Source organism: Lathyrus oleraceus, chromosome 7, assembly GCF_024323335.1.
Source record: "Lathyrus oleraceus cultivar Zhongwan6 chromosome 7, CAAS_Psat_ZW6_1.0, whole genome shotgun sequence".
Lineage (NCBI taxonomy): Eukaryota > Viridiplantae > Streptophyta > Magnoliopsida > Fabales > Fabaceae > Lathyrus > Lathyrus oleraceus.
Window position 1 is genome coordinate 76,487,031 of NC_066585.1, and position 19,703 is coordinate 76,506,733.

General features: G+C 36.4%; 2 protein-coding genes across 2 annotated transcripts; both read right to left on the minus strand.

Annotated features, from left to right (window-relative positions):
- Window positions 1–1,356: 1,356 nt before the first annotated feature.
- On the minus strand, window positions 1,357–2,991 carry LOC127102120 (uncharacterized). Its single transcript, XM_051039533.1, has 3 exons — window positions 2,245–2,991; window positions 1,888–2,169; window positions 1,357–1,845 (listed from the first exon to the last, which is right to left on the minus strand). The coding sequence occupies exons 1-3, from the start codon at window positions 2,989–2,991 to the stop codon at window positions 1,357–1,359; spliced, it is 1,518 nt and encodes a 505-aa protein (XP_050895490.1).
- A 7,120-nt stretch (window positions 2,992–10,111) lies between these two features.
- Window positions 10,112–10,735, minus strand: LOC127102121 (uncharacterized). The gene is made up of 2 exons (XM_051039534.1): window positions 10,651–10,735; window positions 10,112–10,566 (listed from the first exon to the last, which is right to left on the minus strand). The coding sequence occupies exons 1-2, from the start codon at window positions 10,733–10,735 to the stop codon at window positions 10,112–10,114; spliced, it is 540 nt and encodes a 179-aa protein (XP_050895491.1).
- Window positions 10,736–19,703: the final 8,968 nt, after the last annotated feature.

A 19,703-nucleotide genomic window follows, 5' to 3' on the forward strand; every position in this document is an offset into this window, starting at 1 on the left:
GGCTAGGTATCCCACTTTATGTGTGGGAGATCCTTATGGAGATTCACCCTGGATTACTCAATTGATTTTAATGTATTCATTTCATGGCGAAGATCCACCCTAATGGCTTAATTGATCTTAATGTATTGATTTTAATATGGACCTAATTACCTACTTGATTACGGTTACCTAATTAATTGTAAAACCTTGCCTTTGAATAAGTGATCTCGGACCTCTCTTTGTTACCCTACGATTACGGTATTATGGCCATGTCCCGCGAATATGGGGATACACTTAGCAAAGACCCTTCGGTTAAATCATCATAGTCCCTCGAATGTTGCCTTTGTCCCTCGATGACCCTTCGGTGTAGCCTACGGTTAAATGATGATAGTCCCTTCGAATGCTAAGGTATCCTCACAACTGTTGCCTTCGATGACCAATCAATGACCCTTCGATGACCCTTCTACATCCAAAGGATAAAACTACTTACTTCTCAATATTAAGGACAGTTTTACCCTCATAAGGATAGGAAATGCCCGGAAAGACCTCGGACAGGTAAAACCCTTAATTGCTCATTCATAACCTAAAATACTTTTCACACCTTACACCTTTCCAAACCTCCATTAGAAAATCACCGCTTGGCATACATTCGCACTAGAATCATTGTCGAGTTATATTTTTCTAAACTATTTTCAAAACTAAACGAGATAACCAATTTGCATACATTCATTCAAGAATCATTACAAAGTTAAATTCTCCTTTTCAAAACATTCCCTACACATTTCTCAACCACTTTGTCAAACTAGAAAAACATAAATGATTGAGCAATTAAGAGCCCATGGATAACCATGGATACAAAGGGTGCTAATACCTTCCCTTTGTATAATGTACCTCCCGAACCTAAGAATCTAAATTAAGGTCTTTCCTGTTCTTTTCCACCTTTCCTTATTGGATAAAAGAAAAGTCGGTGGCGACTCTTGCTAACCGCGACATTGCGGTTAAAAAACACAAAAAGTCAGTTCACCGTATGACAGTCACATACACTTGAGTGGGCTTTTTAGCTTGCAGCCCACACAAGTGGTTATATAAATAGAACCCTTGTGTAGAAGCATTTGTGAAGTTGCAATTTCGTTTCTCTCTCTCTCACACACTCAAAGCCTTCATTCGTAACAGCTAGCACTAAGATTGAAGGAATCCGTTCGTGTGGACTGAGTAGAGGCGTTGTCATCGTTCAATGTTCATGATCGCCCCGTAGATCTGCATCAAAGGTAACAATTCTATCACTGATCATGCTCATTCGTAAGGATCACTAAAGGATAAATTTTAAATTCCGCTGTATTTTGGATCGCCCTTCTCCTTCATCAAGGTTTCCAAAGATTATTTTCTAGTTGTGGCTACCCTAATCCCTTCACCTAACTCTTTGCATGTCTCCTTAAGCTCAGCAATTGCTCCAACTTTTGAGGTTGGCCTCTTCATGGCAGATGTCATGACAATTTCCTCGACATGATTACCTTCAAAAAGCTTGTAGTGCACAGACAGAGCTGGTTTTATCCTACTAGGTAAATCATTTGAGCACAGAATACCAGGATGTTGGTTCAAGATAATTCCACAAATCATAAAGGGAAAAGCAATTGGCAGCTTAACTGCATTAGTAGTTGCATGTTTGATGATTTGATCAAACATAAACCTACCATAGTCAAATTTCACTTTTGTCCCAACAGCAAAAATAAACCTCCCAAGAGTATTAGCAATGGTGGAGATATGGTTGGTAGGGACCCAGTTAGCAGCTCCTATTTTATGCAGGATAGCATACTTGGTAGTCAACTTCCCAGCAGGAAAATGCTTTCTAAAAGGCCAAGCTTTCACCTGCTTAGTTGTAATCTCCCTACAGACCTAATTGTCTGTAACCTCTAATTCTCCTGCACCCTCATTATTCCTGCCTAGAAAATTATTAATAACAGTAGGAGAGAATGTTATACACTTACACCTCACATACACCTTGCAGAACTCCTTGTTGTTCTTGTCAAAAATATTCTCAGGAATATTAATAATAAATTCCTTGACTAAACCTTCGTAGCATTGAGAGAGCCCGACAACAGTCTTCAAAAGCCCAGCAGCTTGTATCAGGTCCATGACCTCTTTGACATCAGCAGCATCTTTTCCCAATTCCCTTTCCACATCTACCCTTCTCTGAATCACAAATTTCCACTTAGCAACTCAATCCTCAAGATGGAAGGAGATGTTATCCAAATGAACAACAAGTACTTTAACAGGAGACTTCCTAACATTAGTTTTCTTCGTAGGCGAGATGTCAGGGACATCTTCCTCAACATCCTCTTTAGGCTCAAAATCATCTATGACCTTCCTCTTCTTTATTTCAACCTTGCTCCATGGTTTGGAGGGACCAATACCAGCAATCTTCTTAGCTTTTCTAGCTGACATAAGTTCAGCCACAGATTTTCCTTTGCGAGTCTTCATGCGTTTAGCCACACTTGGCTTTATGTGATGAATCAAGCTTTCCTCTTGATCATCGGAGCTACCATCCTCTAGATCAATCACAATATTTGCATCATCATGCTTCTCAGAGTGGGAAGCATTAGCAGTGTTAGAGGCCACAAATTTCCCTTTTTCAGACACGGTTTGCCCTAGAGAGCGCAACCCTTCAGCAGCCAAGTCCTTTTCAGAACTGGAGGAATCATCACCCTTACCATTAGGTTGTTCAACCTCAGGAGAGGGATACATTCGAGCAAGGGGAGTAGAAACTCCCTTCAAAGAGTGGCCTTCATTAAGAATTCTAGTAACTAGGCCTCTTATAACATGATCAATATAGTGTGTTCCTTCCTTAGAATTAGTGACAGGAGTTGAACCTGACGGAATACTATAAGGATTACCTTGATTGGAACATGTAGAAGCGGAGGCATCAATGGAGATGGGTTGGTTCAAATCAATGTCCGCGCCGGGAATAACAAAGAAAGGAGCAACATCCAGAATCTCATCATCAGGGACGCCCATGGGAGGAACACTAACCTTTGGAGTAGACTTAGTATTTTTAGAAGCAGATGTATCTTGATGTTGTGATATTTTGGAGTTTTTCTGGAAAAAGTACGGTTGCCCTAGCAGAGGTTTGTGGAGAAAGAAAAGGAAGATGGAAGAGTTGGGGTAGGTAATGGGGTTATGGGGGTAGCGTGTGAAGATGGAATAGATGGTATTTCCAATACAAGGTGATGATTTACCATAATGGGGGCACTTTATTTTAGGAAAATAGACAACAATTTGATTACTTTTTCCACTCCATATTAATTGCTGCAACTTTTCATAAATGCAAATCCCTAATTTCCCTCTCAGGAATTCAAATTGACTTGCATCCAAGGTCTTTATAAAAATATCAGCTAACTACATCTCAATAGCAGCATGCTCTAAGGCTACAGTCTTATCCTCTACAAGTTCTCTAATAAAATAGTGACGGATATCAATATGTTTGATCTTGCTGTGCTGAATAGGGTTCTTTGAGATGTTTATAGCACTTAGGTTGTCACAGTACAATGTCATGACATCTTGTGTTACATTGTATTCAGTTAACATTTGTTTCATCCACACCAGTTGAGAACAACTACTTCCAGCTGCTATGTATTCAACTTTAGCAGTAGACAGAAAAACACAATTTTGCTTCTTACTAAACCATGATATTAGATTGTTCCCCAAAAAGAAACATCCTCCTGATGTGCTTTTCCTATCATCAGCACTTCCAGCCCAATCAGCATCACAATAGCCAGACAACACATAGTTAGATCCATGAGTGTATAGCATCCCATAGTCACAAGTGCCATTGACATATTTCAGGATCCTTTTCACTTGGTTTATATGGCTCACTTTTGGTTCAGCTTTATATCTAGCACATACAGCTACAACAAAAGCAATGTCAGGTCTGCTTGCTGTAAGATATAGAAGACTCCCTATCATGCTTCTGTAGAGACTTTGATCCACACTGACACCATTTTCATCTTTAGACAACTTCAGATGAGTATGAGCAGGTGTCCTCTTGTGGCTTGTATTCTCCATGCCAAACTTCTTAACAATATTTTTGGCATATTTACTTTGAGATAGAAAGATAGAATCTTCCATCTGCTTGACTCGCAGGCCAAGAAAATAGGTTAGTTCTTCAACAAGACTCATTTCAAATTTAGACTGCATTTGTTCAACAAAATGTTGAAGCATCTTACTTGACATCCCACCAACCACAATATCATCCACATAGATTTGAGTAATCATGAGCTTTCCTCCTTCATCTTTGACAAATAAAGTCTTATCAATGCCTCCCTTTTTGTATCCATTGTCAATGAGAAACACTGTGAGTCTCTCATACCAAGCTCTAGGATCTTATTTCAACCCATAAAAAGCTTTCCTCAACTTATACACATGCTTTGGAAGATTTGGATCTGTGAATCCCTTTGGTTGTTCAACATATACTTCCTCATTCAAGTAGCCATTTAAAAAGGCACTTTTCACATCCATTTGGAACAGTTTAAACTTCATAATACATGCCACTCCTAGCAATAATTTAATGGACTCCAGGAGAGCTACAAGTGCAAATGTTTCATCAAGGTCAACTTCTTCAACTTGAGTGTATCCTTGAGCTACTAATCTTGCTTTATTCCTAGTAACCACACCTTTTTCATCAGATTTATTCTTGTATACCCACTTTGTTCCAATAACATTTATTCCTTCAGGTCTTGGAACCAATACCCATACTTCATTTCTCTTGAATTGGCCTAACTCTTCCTGCATGGCATTGATCCAGAATCCATTAGTTAAAGCTTCTTTAACATTCTTAGGCTCAATCTTTGACACAAAACAGGCATGTGAGATCACTTACCTTGATCTAGTGGTGACTCATTTATTTAGATCTCCTATAATGAGATCTTTAGGACGATCCTTCTGAATTCTGATAGAGGGTCCCTTGTTTACTTGATCAGCTTCAAGTTCAGCTTGAGTAGACTCACTCTCACTACTTTTATCAGAAGGTTCAACTGGGGCATCATTCAGAAATGTTTCAACATCGTCTGTGACATCAGTCTCTTGATCATCAACAAAAATATTAATAGATTTCATCATAACTTTAGTTCTGGAATTAAAGACTCTAAAGGCTCTACTGTTTGTTGAGTAGCCCAGAAATATTCCTTCATCACTCTTGGGGTCCATTTTCCTTCTTTGTTCACGATCAGCCAAGATATAGCATTTACTACCAAATACATAGAAGTATTTGACAGTAGGTCTTCTTCCCTTCCAGACTTCATATAAAGTGGTAGAGGTCCATTTTCTCAAGGTTACTCTGTTGTGAACATAGCAAGCAATGCTCATAGCTTCAGCCCAAAAGTGGTAAGGTAACTTCTTAGCATGAATTATAGCTCTAGCAGATTCTTGGAGAGTTCTATTTTTCCTTTCCAACGCACCATTTTGCTGAGGGATAATGGGAGAAGAGAATTCATGTCAAATCCCTTCAGATGAGCAGAAATCAGCAAATTTACTGTTTTCAAATTCTTTCGCATGATCACTTCTGATTCTGATAACATGATTCTCTCTTTCTCTTTGAAGTCTTTGGTAAATGTCTTTGAACACATCAAACACATCAATTTTTCCCTTATAAAATTCACCCAGGTCTATCTAGAGAAGTCATCCACCACAACATAAGCATACCTTTTTCCACCAAGACTTTCCACCTGCATAGGTCCCATCAAGTCCATGTGGAGAAGTTCCAGCACTTTAGATGTGGTGTCATGTTTGATCTTCTGATGTGACATCTTTGTCTGCTTTCCAATCTGACATTCACCACATACTCTTCCTTCTTCAATCTTTAATTTTGGGATTCCTCTGACAGCTTCAACATATATGATCATATTCATCCCTTTAAGATGCAGATGACCCCGTTTTTTATGCCATAGTTTCACTTCTTCTTCTTTAGCTAGAGCATATATTGATGAATAGCTAGTTTCTTGAGGAATCCACATGTAGCAGTTGTCCTTAGATCTGACTCCTCTCATGATCACTTCATATTTTGCATAGTAACCAAACATTCAGTTTTTGTGAAGTTCACATTGAGACCTTAATCACATAGTTGACTGATGTTGTTCAGGTTTGCAGTCAATCCTTTGACAAGCAACACATTATCAAGGTTAGGAACTCCAAAGAAGTTTAGCTTTCCAATCCCCTTGATTTCACACTTTGCTCCATCACCAAAAGTTACATAGCTGGTGACATGATATTGAAGGTCAACCAACATATTTTTGCTTCCAGTCATGTGTCTGGAGCATCCACTGTTAAAGTACCAATCTTCTTTGGCTGAGACTCTGAAGGAAGTGTGAGCTATCAAGTTAGTAGCACCAACCCTAGGAGCCCACTGTTTTCTGTTAGAAGAGATGTGTTGTTTGAGTCTAGGTTGATGAGTAGGACTGGGATAACCATACAACCTAGAGCAGAATGGTTTTATGTGACCAAATTTCCCACAGTAATGACATCTCCATCTTTGGTATTTTCCTTTTGAGTGCTTATGTTGTCTTCCCTTGTGATGTTGAGACACCTGATGTGACATATTTAGTTTGCTATCAGAGGGACTACAATCAGGATAAGATTAATTGAACCCAAGCCAGTCATGTCTCTTGTCATCTTTCCAGCCTGAAGGATTTTGTCTAAGGTGTCAGATCCACTATTTAGCATTCTGACAGACTTAGTCATCTCATCCAGTTTGGAATTCAGGAACAAGGCTTCAATCTTCAAATTAGAAATAGTTTCTAAGTGTTATGTCTTCTCAGCCTCTAGTTGGGTTATTAGTTTCTTCTGATTCTCCACTTATTGACACACTTCTTCACTTCTGAAACACAACTTCCTGTAAGAAGTAGCTAATTCATTAAAGGTTAATTCATCATCACTGGAATCTTCATCAGGATCACATCTCCCAATCAAGGCAATCACAATATTGGCAGATTCTCCTTCTGTTTCACTTTCAGAGTTATCATCAGACCAAGTAGCAGCAAGACTTTTCTTTTGTTTCTTGAGATAGGTCCCACATTCAGCTCTAATGTGACCATACCCTTCACATTCATGGCACTGAATTCCTTTGCTCTATTTGAATTTTTCTTCAGATCTTGTTCTTCTTCCAGCATCATTGAACCTACTGATGTCAAGTGAGTTGTTCTTGACATTAGACTTTGACTTCACATCCATCCTCTTCAGGATTTTGTTGAATTGTCTTCCAAGTAGCACTAAGTCATTTGACATACCTTCATCAGTATCCTGACTACTTTCTTCCTTTTTATCTTCAATGTTGGACACAAAGGCTATGCTTTTGAATTTCTTTTCAGATCCATCACTCATTCCCAACTCGAATGTTTGGAGGGATCTAATTAGCTCATCCACTCTCATCTTGCAGATATCTTGAGATTCTTCTATGGTTGTCACTTTCATGGCAAATCTTTGGGGAAGTGACATGAGAATTTACCTCACAAGCTTTTCATCTGACATCTTCTTACCCGGGGCACTTGAGGAGTTAGCAATCTCAAGAATATTCATATGGAAATCATGAATTCTCTCATCTTCTTTCATCCTCAAATTTTCAAACTTGGTAGTAAGCAGCTGCAATCTAGACATCTTCACTCTAGAGGTACCTTCATGAGTGGTTTTGAGAATATCCCAGGCATCTTTAGTCACCTCACAATTGTTCACCAATCTGAAGATATTCTTATCAATCCCATTGAATATATCATTCAATGCTTTAGAGTTTCCAAGAACTAGTTCATCCTCCTCCTTGGTTCATTCTTCCTCAGGCTTCTTATCAGTTGTAACTTTTCCATCCTCAATAATGAAAGGATGTTCCCAGCCTGTTAGAACAACTTTCCAAGCCTTATTGTCCAAAGATTTTAAGAAGGCTACCATATGAGGTTTCCAGTAATCATAGTTAGATCCATCCAGAATTGTTAGTCTATTTATAGATCCTCCATCTCTGTCCATAGTACCAGAAAGTAACATCCCAAGATCTCACCCAGAACCAGAGCAGGATGCCTGCTCTGATACCAATTAAAATTCTTGTATTAGATATGAGATGTCGAAGGTAATGTCACGACACTAATATCTGAACAACAAGCGAAATATGAACAGAATAAAAATCAGGAAGCAATTGAAAAATGACACAAGCAATTGTTAACCCAGTTCGTTGCAAACACACCTATGTCTAGGGGCTACCAAGCCAGGAAGGAAATCCACTAAACATAATTAGTTTAAAGACTCTCAGCAAACAACTTCAAGTTACAGTCTTTTCACCTAATCTCTACCCGTGTGATTTCCATCTAAGAACTCTTAGACATGAGACCCTACTCACTCCCTCTCAATCACAGCAGTGATAATAGAACAAATACCAAAAAGAATGAAGACACACTTCAAGGACACACACTTGATCTTGCTTAAAAGCTTCAATCAAGTAAACAAATACACTCGTACTTCAAAGCTTATAGTGGATAAATTACAACTCAAATACTCAGTCCAATTCACACATCAACAAGATGGATGAATGGCTCACAATTCACAAACTCACAAAAGACTAAAACCTTAATCCTCACTCACTTCACGTTCGTGTTTTTCTGTATCTAAAACAGGGTTTACATGGTCTTTAAATAGAAGCTTTCTAAATGGGCCTTGGCAGCATGAAACCCGAATTCTATTTATTGCGTATTTCCTAAGAAATAGCAGCGAATCATTCCTTTTTGGGAAAGAGAATATTCCGGTGTTAAATAGAATTACTCCTTGAATAATGCATGCAATCTCCACATAAGCACACAATGACTTGCATGAAAAGCACAACAACATAACATTCAGACTGAATGTTCTGTATGCACATGTCGTAACATCGGGTCTGACATCTTGAATAAATCCTACACAACCATATCAAACAACCTGCAGAATGCTGATATCCCATGTCAAGACTACAAGCGTGACATCTTGTGATAACACTATGTTTTATCAAAATTGATGCCAATTCATAGAACTAACATGTAATTTTTTAATGACCTCTATTTTTGCTTGATCAACCTCGATACCTTTCAATGATATTTTGTATCCTAAAATAATACCTTCGATTACCATAAAATGATATTTTCCCGATTTAAAACTAGGTTTATTTTAACACATATATTCAAAATGATATTAAGGTGATCAAGACAACTATCAAAAGTATTAACAAATACAAAAAAAATCATCCATAAATACCTCAACGGAGTTCCCAATCATATAAAAAAATAGAAAGCACGACCTTTGAAAAGTAGTTGGAGCATTACTAGACCAAAGGGCATCATGTGATATGCAAAAACTCCAAATGTGTAAGTAAAAGTAGTATTCTATTGATCATCAAGATCTACAATAATCTGATCATATCTTGAGTAGCTATCTAAAAAATAATAGTAAGCTTGGCCTACTAATCTTTCTAACAGCTAATCCATGAAAGGTAATAGAAAATGATCTTTTCTCGTAGCTTGATTTAACCTGCGATAGTCAATACACATGCATCCTGTGGTAACTGTGCGAGTCGGAATTAACTCGTTATTTTCATATTGGACGACCGTCACACCTCTTTGTTTGGAACTACATGCACCAAACTCACCTAAAAACTATCAGAAATTGGGTAAATCATATATAATTCAAGTAACTTGAACACTTCCTTTCATAACATTTCCTTCATGGTAGGATTTTGTCTTTGTTGACGTTAAACTACATGTTTGAATTCCTCATCCAGTTTGATCTTGTGCATGCAACAAGCTATTCATTTCAAATCGGTAACACTTTGACCAAATGCTTATTTATTACCTCGTAGAACTCTCAAGAGTTTTTCTCTGTCTTATATAGCTAGTGAAGTACTGATAGTAGATGGTTGCTACAATTGTTATCCTAAGAATACATATTTCAAGCGTGGTGGAAGCTCTTTCAATTCAGGATCAATCGAACTTTTGACTGAACTCTTCTATTCACTACCACCTAACTCTTCAATCTTTTTAGTTGTTCTTTCAACTTAGATTTCTTGAAACTGAAGTACATATTTCACTACTTCTTTATCAGATTGATCTCCAATAACTTCAATATAATTTACCATAACTCAGCCCATCAATGATGATGGTGACTCACTTGCAACTACTTTTTGATTAATCTCTTCTACTACATAAACTCTATAGCACTGAGGATTTTCTTTTTGATGTTTCATGGCTTCAAAAATATTAAAAACAATATGTTCTTTGTTGAATCTAAAAATAATTTCTCCCATTTTGACATTAATCAAAACTCTACCCGTTTCTAAGAAAGTTCTTCCTATTAGTAATGGTGTTTCAAAATTTTCAACCATATTTAGGTTCACAAAGTCGATTGGGAACAATAAATCATATACCATCATAATAACATCTTCAAGAACTCCATATGTATAAGTGATAGATTGATAAGCTAAAGTAAGATCCATCTGAGTTGGCTTTGGTTCTCCACAGTTCAGCCTCCCCATCATAGATAGAGACATCAAATTGAGATTCTTCCCTAAATCACAAAGTGTATGACCAATCTTCACTGGACCAATAGAATAAAGAATAGTAAATATACATGGATCAATGAGTTTATGCGGCAAATTGAGTTAAATTATAACACTAAAACCTTCTTCTAAAGCAATATTCTCGTTATATTTCAGTTTATGCTTTCCGATTAAAATTTCTTTCATGAATTTTGCATAGACTACCATCTGATTAAGAGCTTCACAAAATGGAATGTTTTTATATATCTTTGTAAGCATCTTCATAAACTTCTCAAATTTCCCACTTCCATATGGTTTCTTCTTCTAGATGGAGTAAGGTGGCTTAACCTAGTAGGGTAGTTCCGAGTTAAGTTCATTAAGGATTTTTTACTTAGTTATTCTTAAAGCAATCTACGAGTTTATCAAGAGTATCTCCCCTAACAAATTCTTCACTTTTTTTCCCTTTGATTTATGTTCTCCCTCCTTTTAAACTACCTCATCTTCTTAACTTTTCTTCTCACCCTCACTCACTTCTTTTCTCTCACCACTAGCATTATGGATTGAAGGTACCATTGTATTTCTCAACTTGATGACTTTGCAACTCTCATTTTTCTGGTTGACTATAGTATTTCCACTAAACCCACCACACGAACTAGGTTGTGTTGCTAATTGTCTAAACAACTAGCCAATTTGCATTTCTAGAGTTTTGATGGAAGGTTTACTATTTTTACTCGTAGTTTCATGATTCTTGTTTACTTGCTCGAGACTAGCTTTGGTCACTTTCATAAATTGAGCTAAGTCTTCTTTAAGTTGAGATGATTTCGTTTGTTGTGATGATTGGGTAACTTATGGAACACCTTGATTTGCATTTAGATGTTGATTGTTGTTCCACTTTAAGTTCAGATGATATTTCTAATAAAGATTGTAAGTGTTTGAATAAGGATTATTCTTTAGAAAATTTGCATATTGAGCTACAACAATCACTCCCCCATGGTACACAGTTGCCATTAGCATGCCCTTAGCCATAGAAATCATATTGCAATGTTTGAACCTGACTAACATTAGCTGAAATAATAATGACTCCAACTAACTATTAATAAACGACCTATAGTTAAGTTAACACTCCAATATTTGCATCCAGTTCGATTACACCATTTAGTTTGACTCATCTTTCACTTTGTGAGCGATAATCATTCTGGCAAATTTTCCCTATCAACTCTTTCACCTTGTATTCATTATTTATTTTGATGGTACCTCCAACAGAGCCATCCAAAAGCACTCTTGCTTGAGCTTTGAGACCTTTTATGTAATGTTGCATTTGTTCCATATTACTCATGTTGTGAGTTAGACATATTCAAAGTAATAAATTGAATCTCTCTTATGTATTAGATAAGAACTCAACATCACCATGTTCAAAATTATAAATCTCGACTCTTCTTTCCACAAACTGAGTGTTCATGAAAAATCTTTCCGAAAATTTGTCTTCCAACTCCTTCCATGTCTGAATAGTATCGTTGGTTAAACACTAAAACCAATCTTTAGTTATGCCTATTAAAGGAAATTCGAACAACCTCAATTTGATTTGATCATCTGTTACTCCATCTGGTTTTCACATTGAACATGTCTCATAAAAGCGAGCCAGATGCTCCCACGGATGTCTGATAGCTTATCCGTCGAACGAGTATCTCTCAAACCTGAACGCACATAATCTTAATATCAAAAGTAACATTGTTAGCAGGTTAAAATCCAAATGAAATCTATCCAACATCAGTTCTACTGCAGTAGTCTCCCGTCGCTTATCTCGGTGGAATAATCATTCCTTTTTTTTCTTGATCACTTTCGTTATTAGAAGAAACAAGTGTTTTCTCTTATTCCAATTTCTCTTTAGCTTGTTGTGTTTCTCTATTCGCTCTCTGAATTACTCTTGCAATTTTTTTATCTATGAATCAATGGTATTAGTGTCGAATTTAAACCTCACATAAACAATAAAAAATACCCTTGTAGCACTGTAAAACAAAAACTAAATATGAGTAATAAAAATACATAAATTAACACTACTACGAAAAACACATATCACAATGGTTGGAAAACATATACCACCATGTTGGACCAACCATTATGAGGTAAGGTGTGATTGTATGTAGGCCGCTTTCCACCACGATCGTGCGACCGTGATTATAAGTCAAGTAGCACACTACATACCACAACAATCACTTTAAACAATCGTTGTTGCATATCTCAACCTATCACAACAGTTAATTTAAACAACCGTTGTTGTATGTCTTTTAATTTAAAAAATGCAACAGTAGAACAACAATAACAAGAATAACAAAAACAATAACAACAAGAAGAACAATAATTACAACAAGAATAACAAGAAAAATAACAAAAACAAAAACAACAATAAGAACAATAAGAACAATAACAACAACAGCAACAACAACAACAACAAAAACAACAACAATGACAATAACAAGAACAAAAATAATAATAACAACAACAACAATGACAATAACAAGAACAAAAATAATAACAACAACAACAACAACAACAGGAGTAACAACAAGAACAAGAACAAAAACAAGAACAACAACAACAACAAGAACAAAAATAACTAACATTGATAACTTGAATCCATGTTTTCCTTGTCTCATTCAAGTTAGAGAAAAGGTGTCGGACTTCTGAAATTTGTTAATGAAAGAAATGATGTTTTTGAGTTTTGTTTATGGAAAAAATGATATTTTCGAGCTTTGTGTAATGGATAAATAGGATGTTGTAAATGGGAAGAAGATGTTTGGAGGTAGAAGATGGAATTTGTCTAAGTTGGAAGTTCATTAAGTTTTAGGTTTCATGTAGATCACTAATGGTAGTGTTTTGAGCGTTGATACTCACTAAATGGACGATAAATATTCCAGTTTCTCTTTAGCTCGTTGTGTTTCTCTATTCTCTCTCTAAATTACTCTTGCAATTTTTTTATCTATGAATCAATGGTATTAGTGTCGAATTTAAACCTCACATAAACAATAAAAAATACCCTAGTAGCATTGCAAAACAAAAACTAAATATGAGTAATAAAAATACATAAATTAACACTACTACGAAAAACACATATCACAATGGTTGGAAAACAGATACCACCATGTTGGACCAACCATTATGAGGTAAGGTGTGATTGTATGTAGGCATCTTTCCACCACGATCGTGAGACCGTGATTATAAGTCAAGTAGCGCACTACATACCACAACAATCACTTTAAACAACCGTTGTTACATATCTCAACCTATCATAACGGTTAACTTAAACAACTGTTGTTGTATGTCTTTTAATTTAAAAAATGCAACAGTAGAACAACAAAAATAACAACAATAACAAGAATAACAAAAATAAGAACAACAAGAAGAACAAGAATTACAATAAGAACAACAAGAAAAATAACAACAACAAAAATAACAACAAGAAGAAGAACAATAAGAACAACAACAACAACAACAGGAGTAACAACAAGAACAAGAACAAGAACAACAACAACAACAAAAATAACTAACATTGATAACTTGAATCCATGTTTTCCTTGTCTCATTCAAGTTAGAGAAAAGGTGTCAGACTTCTGAAATTTGTTAATGAAAGAAATGATGTTTTTGAGTTTTGTTTATGGAAGAAATGATGTTTTCGAGCTTTGTGTAATGGATAAATAGGATGTTGTAAATGGGAAAAAGATGTTTGGAGGTAGAAGATGAAATTTGTCTAAGTTGGAAGTTCATCTAAGTTTTAGGTTTCATGCAGATCACTAATGGTAGTGTTTTGAGAGTTGATACTCACCAAATGGACGATAAATATTTGTTTAAGAACGATGAAGAAACTCAATAAACACAGTTACTTTAATATAAATTTTTTTATCTATCACAACAGTTACTTTAAACAATCGTTAGTGTATGTCTCAATCTATCACAACAGTTACTTTAAATAAGGATTGTTGTATGTCTTTTAATAAATAAATAAAAACAAAATTATTGGTGCTAGGATTCGAACTCATGACCAAATGTCACTTTTTACAATGGTTGGAAGATCAAACCATGGTGAAAAGTGGCTTAAAAAGAAATAAAAACTAAATTATAAGTGTTAGGATTCGAACTCATAACCAGACGCCACTTTTCACCATGGTTGGTACCTCCGACTGTTGTGAAATATCTTTTAGTAAATACCAAAAAAATGCCCCCAAAAATTATTACTACAGTTAACAGGAAGACGGTTGTAAAATGAGTGTTACAAAATATTTATTTTGTAGTAGTGTAAAAATAAAAATTGTAGCACTAAAGTTTCCTTGTCGAAATAATTCAACAATTCTCAGCAACAATGCAAAAATCTTGAAGATAATTTAGCAAGTGTACTAAATGTATCGAAGTAATAAACTTTATAAGTTCGTATTCACAGGGATTGTGTTATTTTAATAAAGCGATTCGCGTGCTATTGAAAGTAAATAGAGGGATTTCAAATGTTTAGCTTGAAATAAAAATTTCGTAAATAAAAACTTGTTGGAGAAGTTTAATAAGAATAACGACGATTATGCCTTGCTTTGAATTACATGTATGTCCCTATTGATATTGGTGTCTATTTGCTTTATATTAATTCCTCGGTTATTATGACTATTTGACTTAACCTTATACCCAATCTCTTAGTGTATAACTCATTATCCTACACTACGCTCTCTAACCTCTTAGGTCAGTTGGCTAGTTATAACAAGCAATATTTAGAACGTTAAACCTTAAGTCACAAATTAAAATTTCTTATCTCTAATTAATTACTAAGTTAAACAGTTAATTTAGATCAAATTCACAAAGTTAAGGTTAGTAATCACTATGATTTCCAAATTTATGATACAAGTTCCTTAACACATATAAAGTGATTAATGCAAAATTAACTGAATAAATAACTGAGTTAATCAAAAGTGCAAAACTCAAACATATGATCCAATAGGTTCACACAAGTTCATCTAGCAAACCCTAATCAATAGAAAATTAGCTATTCATATATATAATAATCTTAAATAAAGAAATAAAGAGACAATACATGAACCTCCAGTTAGAAATTGAATTCCAATGATGAAAACCTTCACTCCAGAGGTCCAAAATATGCCTTACTGTCAGAAATTCGTACTAAAAGCGCCCACCCTTTTCTCCTATATTTATCTGATAAATAACATCAAGCATGTGTAAAAAGAGGTCATCGCGCCCCAATGCCTTTATATCGCACCACATTGAGGTGTTTTTCTGGCCACGTTGTGACAACAATTTTTCTAGGGGATTTTGCTGCTTCTCTTCACAACTCTCTTATTTTTCCTCTTTCCTTCTTAAGTATTTCCCTTCTTCATTTATTTCCTATTTCTTGACCAAAATAAAGTAAAATCATCGTAAAACGATTAGAAACACATGCAAATGCTTATAAAAATCAAACGATGACTGAGTGTTGTCATATGTCGCCCTGGAACCCACATTCCAAATATTTTATTCCATTATTCTTTAGACTTGGCATCTATAAGCCAACGAATATGGATGTATCTCTTTAACCGTTTCTTGGAGGCAAGGTTGGAAGGGACGACTCAGCTCACGTAGCCAAGTCCTTGGTAAAAAGACATCAATTGAGTTTTTCAATATTACTCTTTCTAGTAAAAATCTTCATCTTTGTAGCGGCATAACCCAAATTCGGTCAAGATATTACCCTTAGTCCAACATTTACGAAAGATGTTTGTGTAGGAAGAATGATTTTATGGGTCCAACTTGCATATCTTTGCATGGGCCTCATAAGTGAGAGGGACCGCCAAGAAGAAACGATATTTGAAAGTCTTTACACTATCAAAATAAGGCTCGCAATACTTAGTATATTGTTGCAAGGAAATAGTGCTAGAGCCATCCACATATTTATAATCAATCTGCACCCCAAAAAAGGTGAAAGAACAAAGTTAGTGTTGGCTTACTACCTTTATACTCGCACCAGTGTTGGAAAACCTTGACAAATGCCCAACTTACATGATGTAATTGTGAAGGAGCGGCCGATAAATGATTTAAGACATTAATCTTAATCTCGTTGAAAGGAAGATGATAACCAATTAAGGAGAATAAACATTCGTGAAATGGGACAATACAGCCACTATATGGGCCGCAAACTCTTTGATCGTCAGTTGGAGAAAGAACACCTCAATCCTCAGAGGGACCAACGTCTGTCATCGCCTGATAAAAAACATCGCCTCAAGAGAAGTAGGAGGCGGTGCATGAGATGTCTGAATTAACCCAAAATCCTGAAAATGTCTATAGCGACCCTCCTGGTTGATATATAAGAAATTATCACGATTGCATAATTAAAGACCAAACACAACAATGATTAGTTGGGCGAATGAGTTATAAGGTACAAGGAAACCATAAAAGCGACGAGGAAGAAGAGAAAAGACGAAAACCCAAAAGCCAAGTCTCAAAATGCGAATGAGAAATCATCACACATACACCAAGTGAGCAAAAGAAAACTCCGTCAGGTATATGATCAGGTCACACATTAAAATCTTCAAGGTAAAAAGAAAATAAAAAGAAAGCAACCCACAAAGTCAAAAATGGAAAGGGCAAAAGGAATAAAGTCTTTTCAGAAACCCATCAAACTTTCCTAGACAAATTAGAGTCGTATGATCGTGCTACTACCAATGGTCGAGATCCATTTACAACTGTTAAGGTGACGTTATAACTCTTTAGAATAATCGTGTGAATGACCAGTGTATGTGGCATGTGTCGATTATCTTATATCCATTTGACATGTAAACCCCAACAATGGCAAATCCCTTCCCTTTTTTGCAATAATGATAAGGGTTTAAGGACAACTATTTTGTCCCGATCATAAGGGCCCAATAGCGAGTAGTGTAAAAAACACAGAGAATATGTACCAAGCCATTATTCATGACTCCCCTGAAGGGGAACAAAACAATCACAACCGTCAGATCCATCAAACGATCATATGCGCTTTTCGAAGTCCCTTCACATTTCAGTTACAAACAAACTCCTCCAAAAAAAGAAGATTAGAGTGCCATTTTGGAGGATCCCAATTTTTTTAAAAAATTCTCTTATACATTTCATATCCTAATTTTGACATTGGAGTGCTAACCTTGCAAATTAGCTTCATCGAATGGTTTCATAAATTTAACGAGTCAAATTGTACATAATTCAATTTCAATTCATTTAATGAGTGAATTTAGTTTTAAAAAAAATATACTTTTTTACACTTTTTTATTTAACTTATTTAATTCAAAAACTAGATTTTTTTTTTTAAAATAACCATCCTTTTCAAATTAAATACGAAAATAACCAAGTTTTTAGAAAAATTTCCAAAATAACCATGTTTGGGAGAGGATGCGCCGGGGGAGTTGGCGCATCCCTTAAAATTTTTTAAAATTTTAGGGCAGGCGCCAGACGTATTGGCGTCAATGCATTGGGCTCCTAAAGGAGGAGCCAATGCAATTGGCGCCTGCTTGGGCCTCCTAAAGGAGGCGCCAAGGGGAGTGGCGCCCTAGTATCCCTTCTAAGGGAGGCGCCCATAGGGATGGCGCCTTAGCCTCCTCCTAAGGGAGGCGCCCATAGGGATGACGCCTTAGCCTCCTCCTAAGGGAGGCGCCCATGGGGTTGGCGCCTTAGCCTCCCTGTTATTTTTTATTTTTTTATTTTTTTATTTTTTTTTAATTATAATTTTTTATAATATTTTTTGTTTTTAATATTTAAAATTTATTATTTAATACATAATAAATAAAAATAAAAATAAAATGACTTTATTAAATATATAATAATTGATTACATTTGAAAGACCAAAACCCTAATGACCCGCCCGATTATAACGTCCCCCGGTTCCACATCCCGGTGCGTTGGGTTGTCTCCGAGGTCTCCCACGATTTTCTTGAGGTGTTTGTGGTCTTTGGGTGCTGACCTGATCGAGCGATGGCTGGTTGGAAGGTCCGACAGAGGTTTCGGCGGTATTTGACAGATGTGTCATCATTTGCTCCCAAAATTCGGAGGGGCTGTGGCCAACGGCGCTTCCGTAATGGAGTTCGGTGCCCATGTCATCGTAGTTAGGGCGTTGGGGTTGGGTGAATTGGTGACGGTATAGTTGCCCAAATTGGGTCATTGAGTCGTTTTGAAAACGAAGCAATGGTTCTTGGGGCGTACTATAGTTAAACAGTGGTTGGGTGTTAAATGGTGGGGGGCTAGGATGACGTGACCCATATGAATCATCTGTGCTATAGACGTTTGTGGTTGCGGGGTTTGGTTCTTGGTTTTGTGTTTGGGTGGGTGGTATGAATGGATTGCGACGTTGGATGGTTCGTTGTTGGGTGGTTGGCATGAACGGGTTGCGATGTTGGATGTGTGGTTGTTTTGTGTATGTGGTCGGTTGATGTTGTGTGGTTGGTTGTTGGGTTTGGGTGGGTTCACATTGGTGTTGGGTGGTGAATTGATGTGGGACATACGATGACGAAGCAAGTTGGCGTGGATCCATCAAATACCGCGGCTCAGATACGAATTGTTGAGTTGTTACAGACCTAAACCATGTCATATATTGTTGAGTCGGTCTTGCACCTTGGATGACTGGTTCGTTCAGGATGTGTTGTCGTCGATTCCTCCATTGACGACATATGTCTTTTGCAAAGTCTCTCTAGTCAGAATAATCCCACTGTGCATCGACCCTTTTTTGATGCCAATTCCCCAAACACGTGGGAGATTCTGGAATATGTTGTAGCATTCCGAACTGCAGTTTGACCCGGTCGCTTTGGTGCATTTCAACTGTAGTGAATCGGATAATCGGTGTCTTCGCTGTCCAAACTGCAGCATCGTCATGGTTCACATCATGATCCAGACCCAGATATGGCCTCCAAACAAACTGGAAAAAAATACCAAATCGTTAGATGGAAAAAAATTTGAGAAGTATTTTTAGATTAACTATAGTTTGGTAGGAGTATTACATCATCATGTCCAATGTGATCCAATAGATTTCGATAGACTACAATAGCGTGTTTCGGACACCTATTATAGTTCATTCCCCTTACTGACCACCTAAAATAATAAAAAGAAGTGAAAAATATTATTGACTGTTAATTTAAATAATAGATATAATTAACTAAATGGTGAATGGTAAAGTGCTAGACTTACTTGGTTGCAAAGGGGGACACGAATG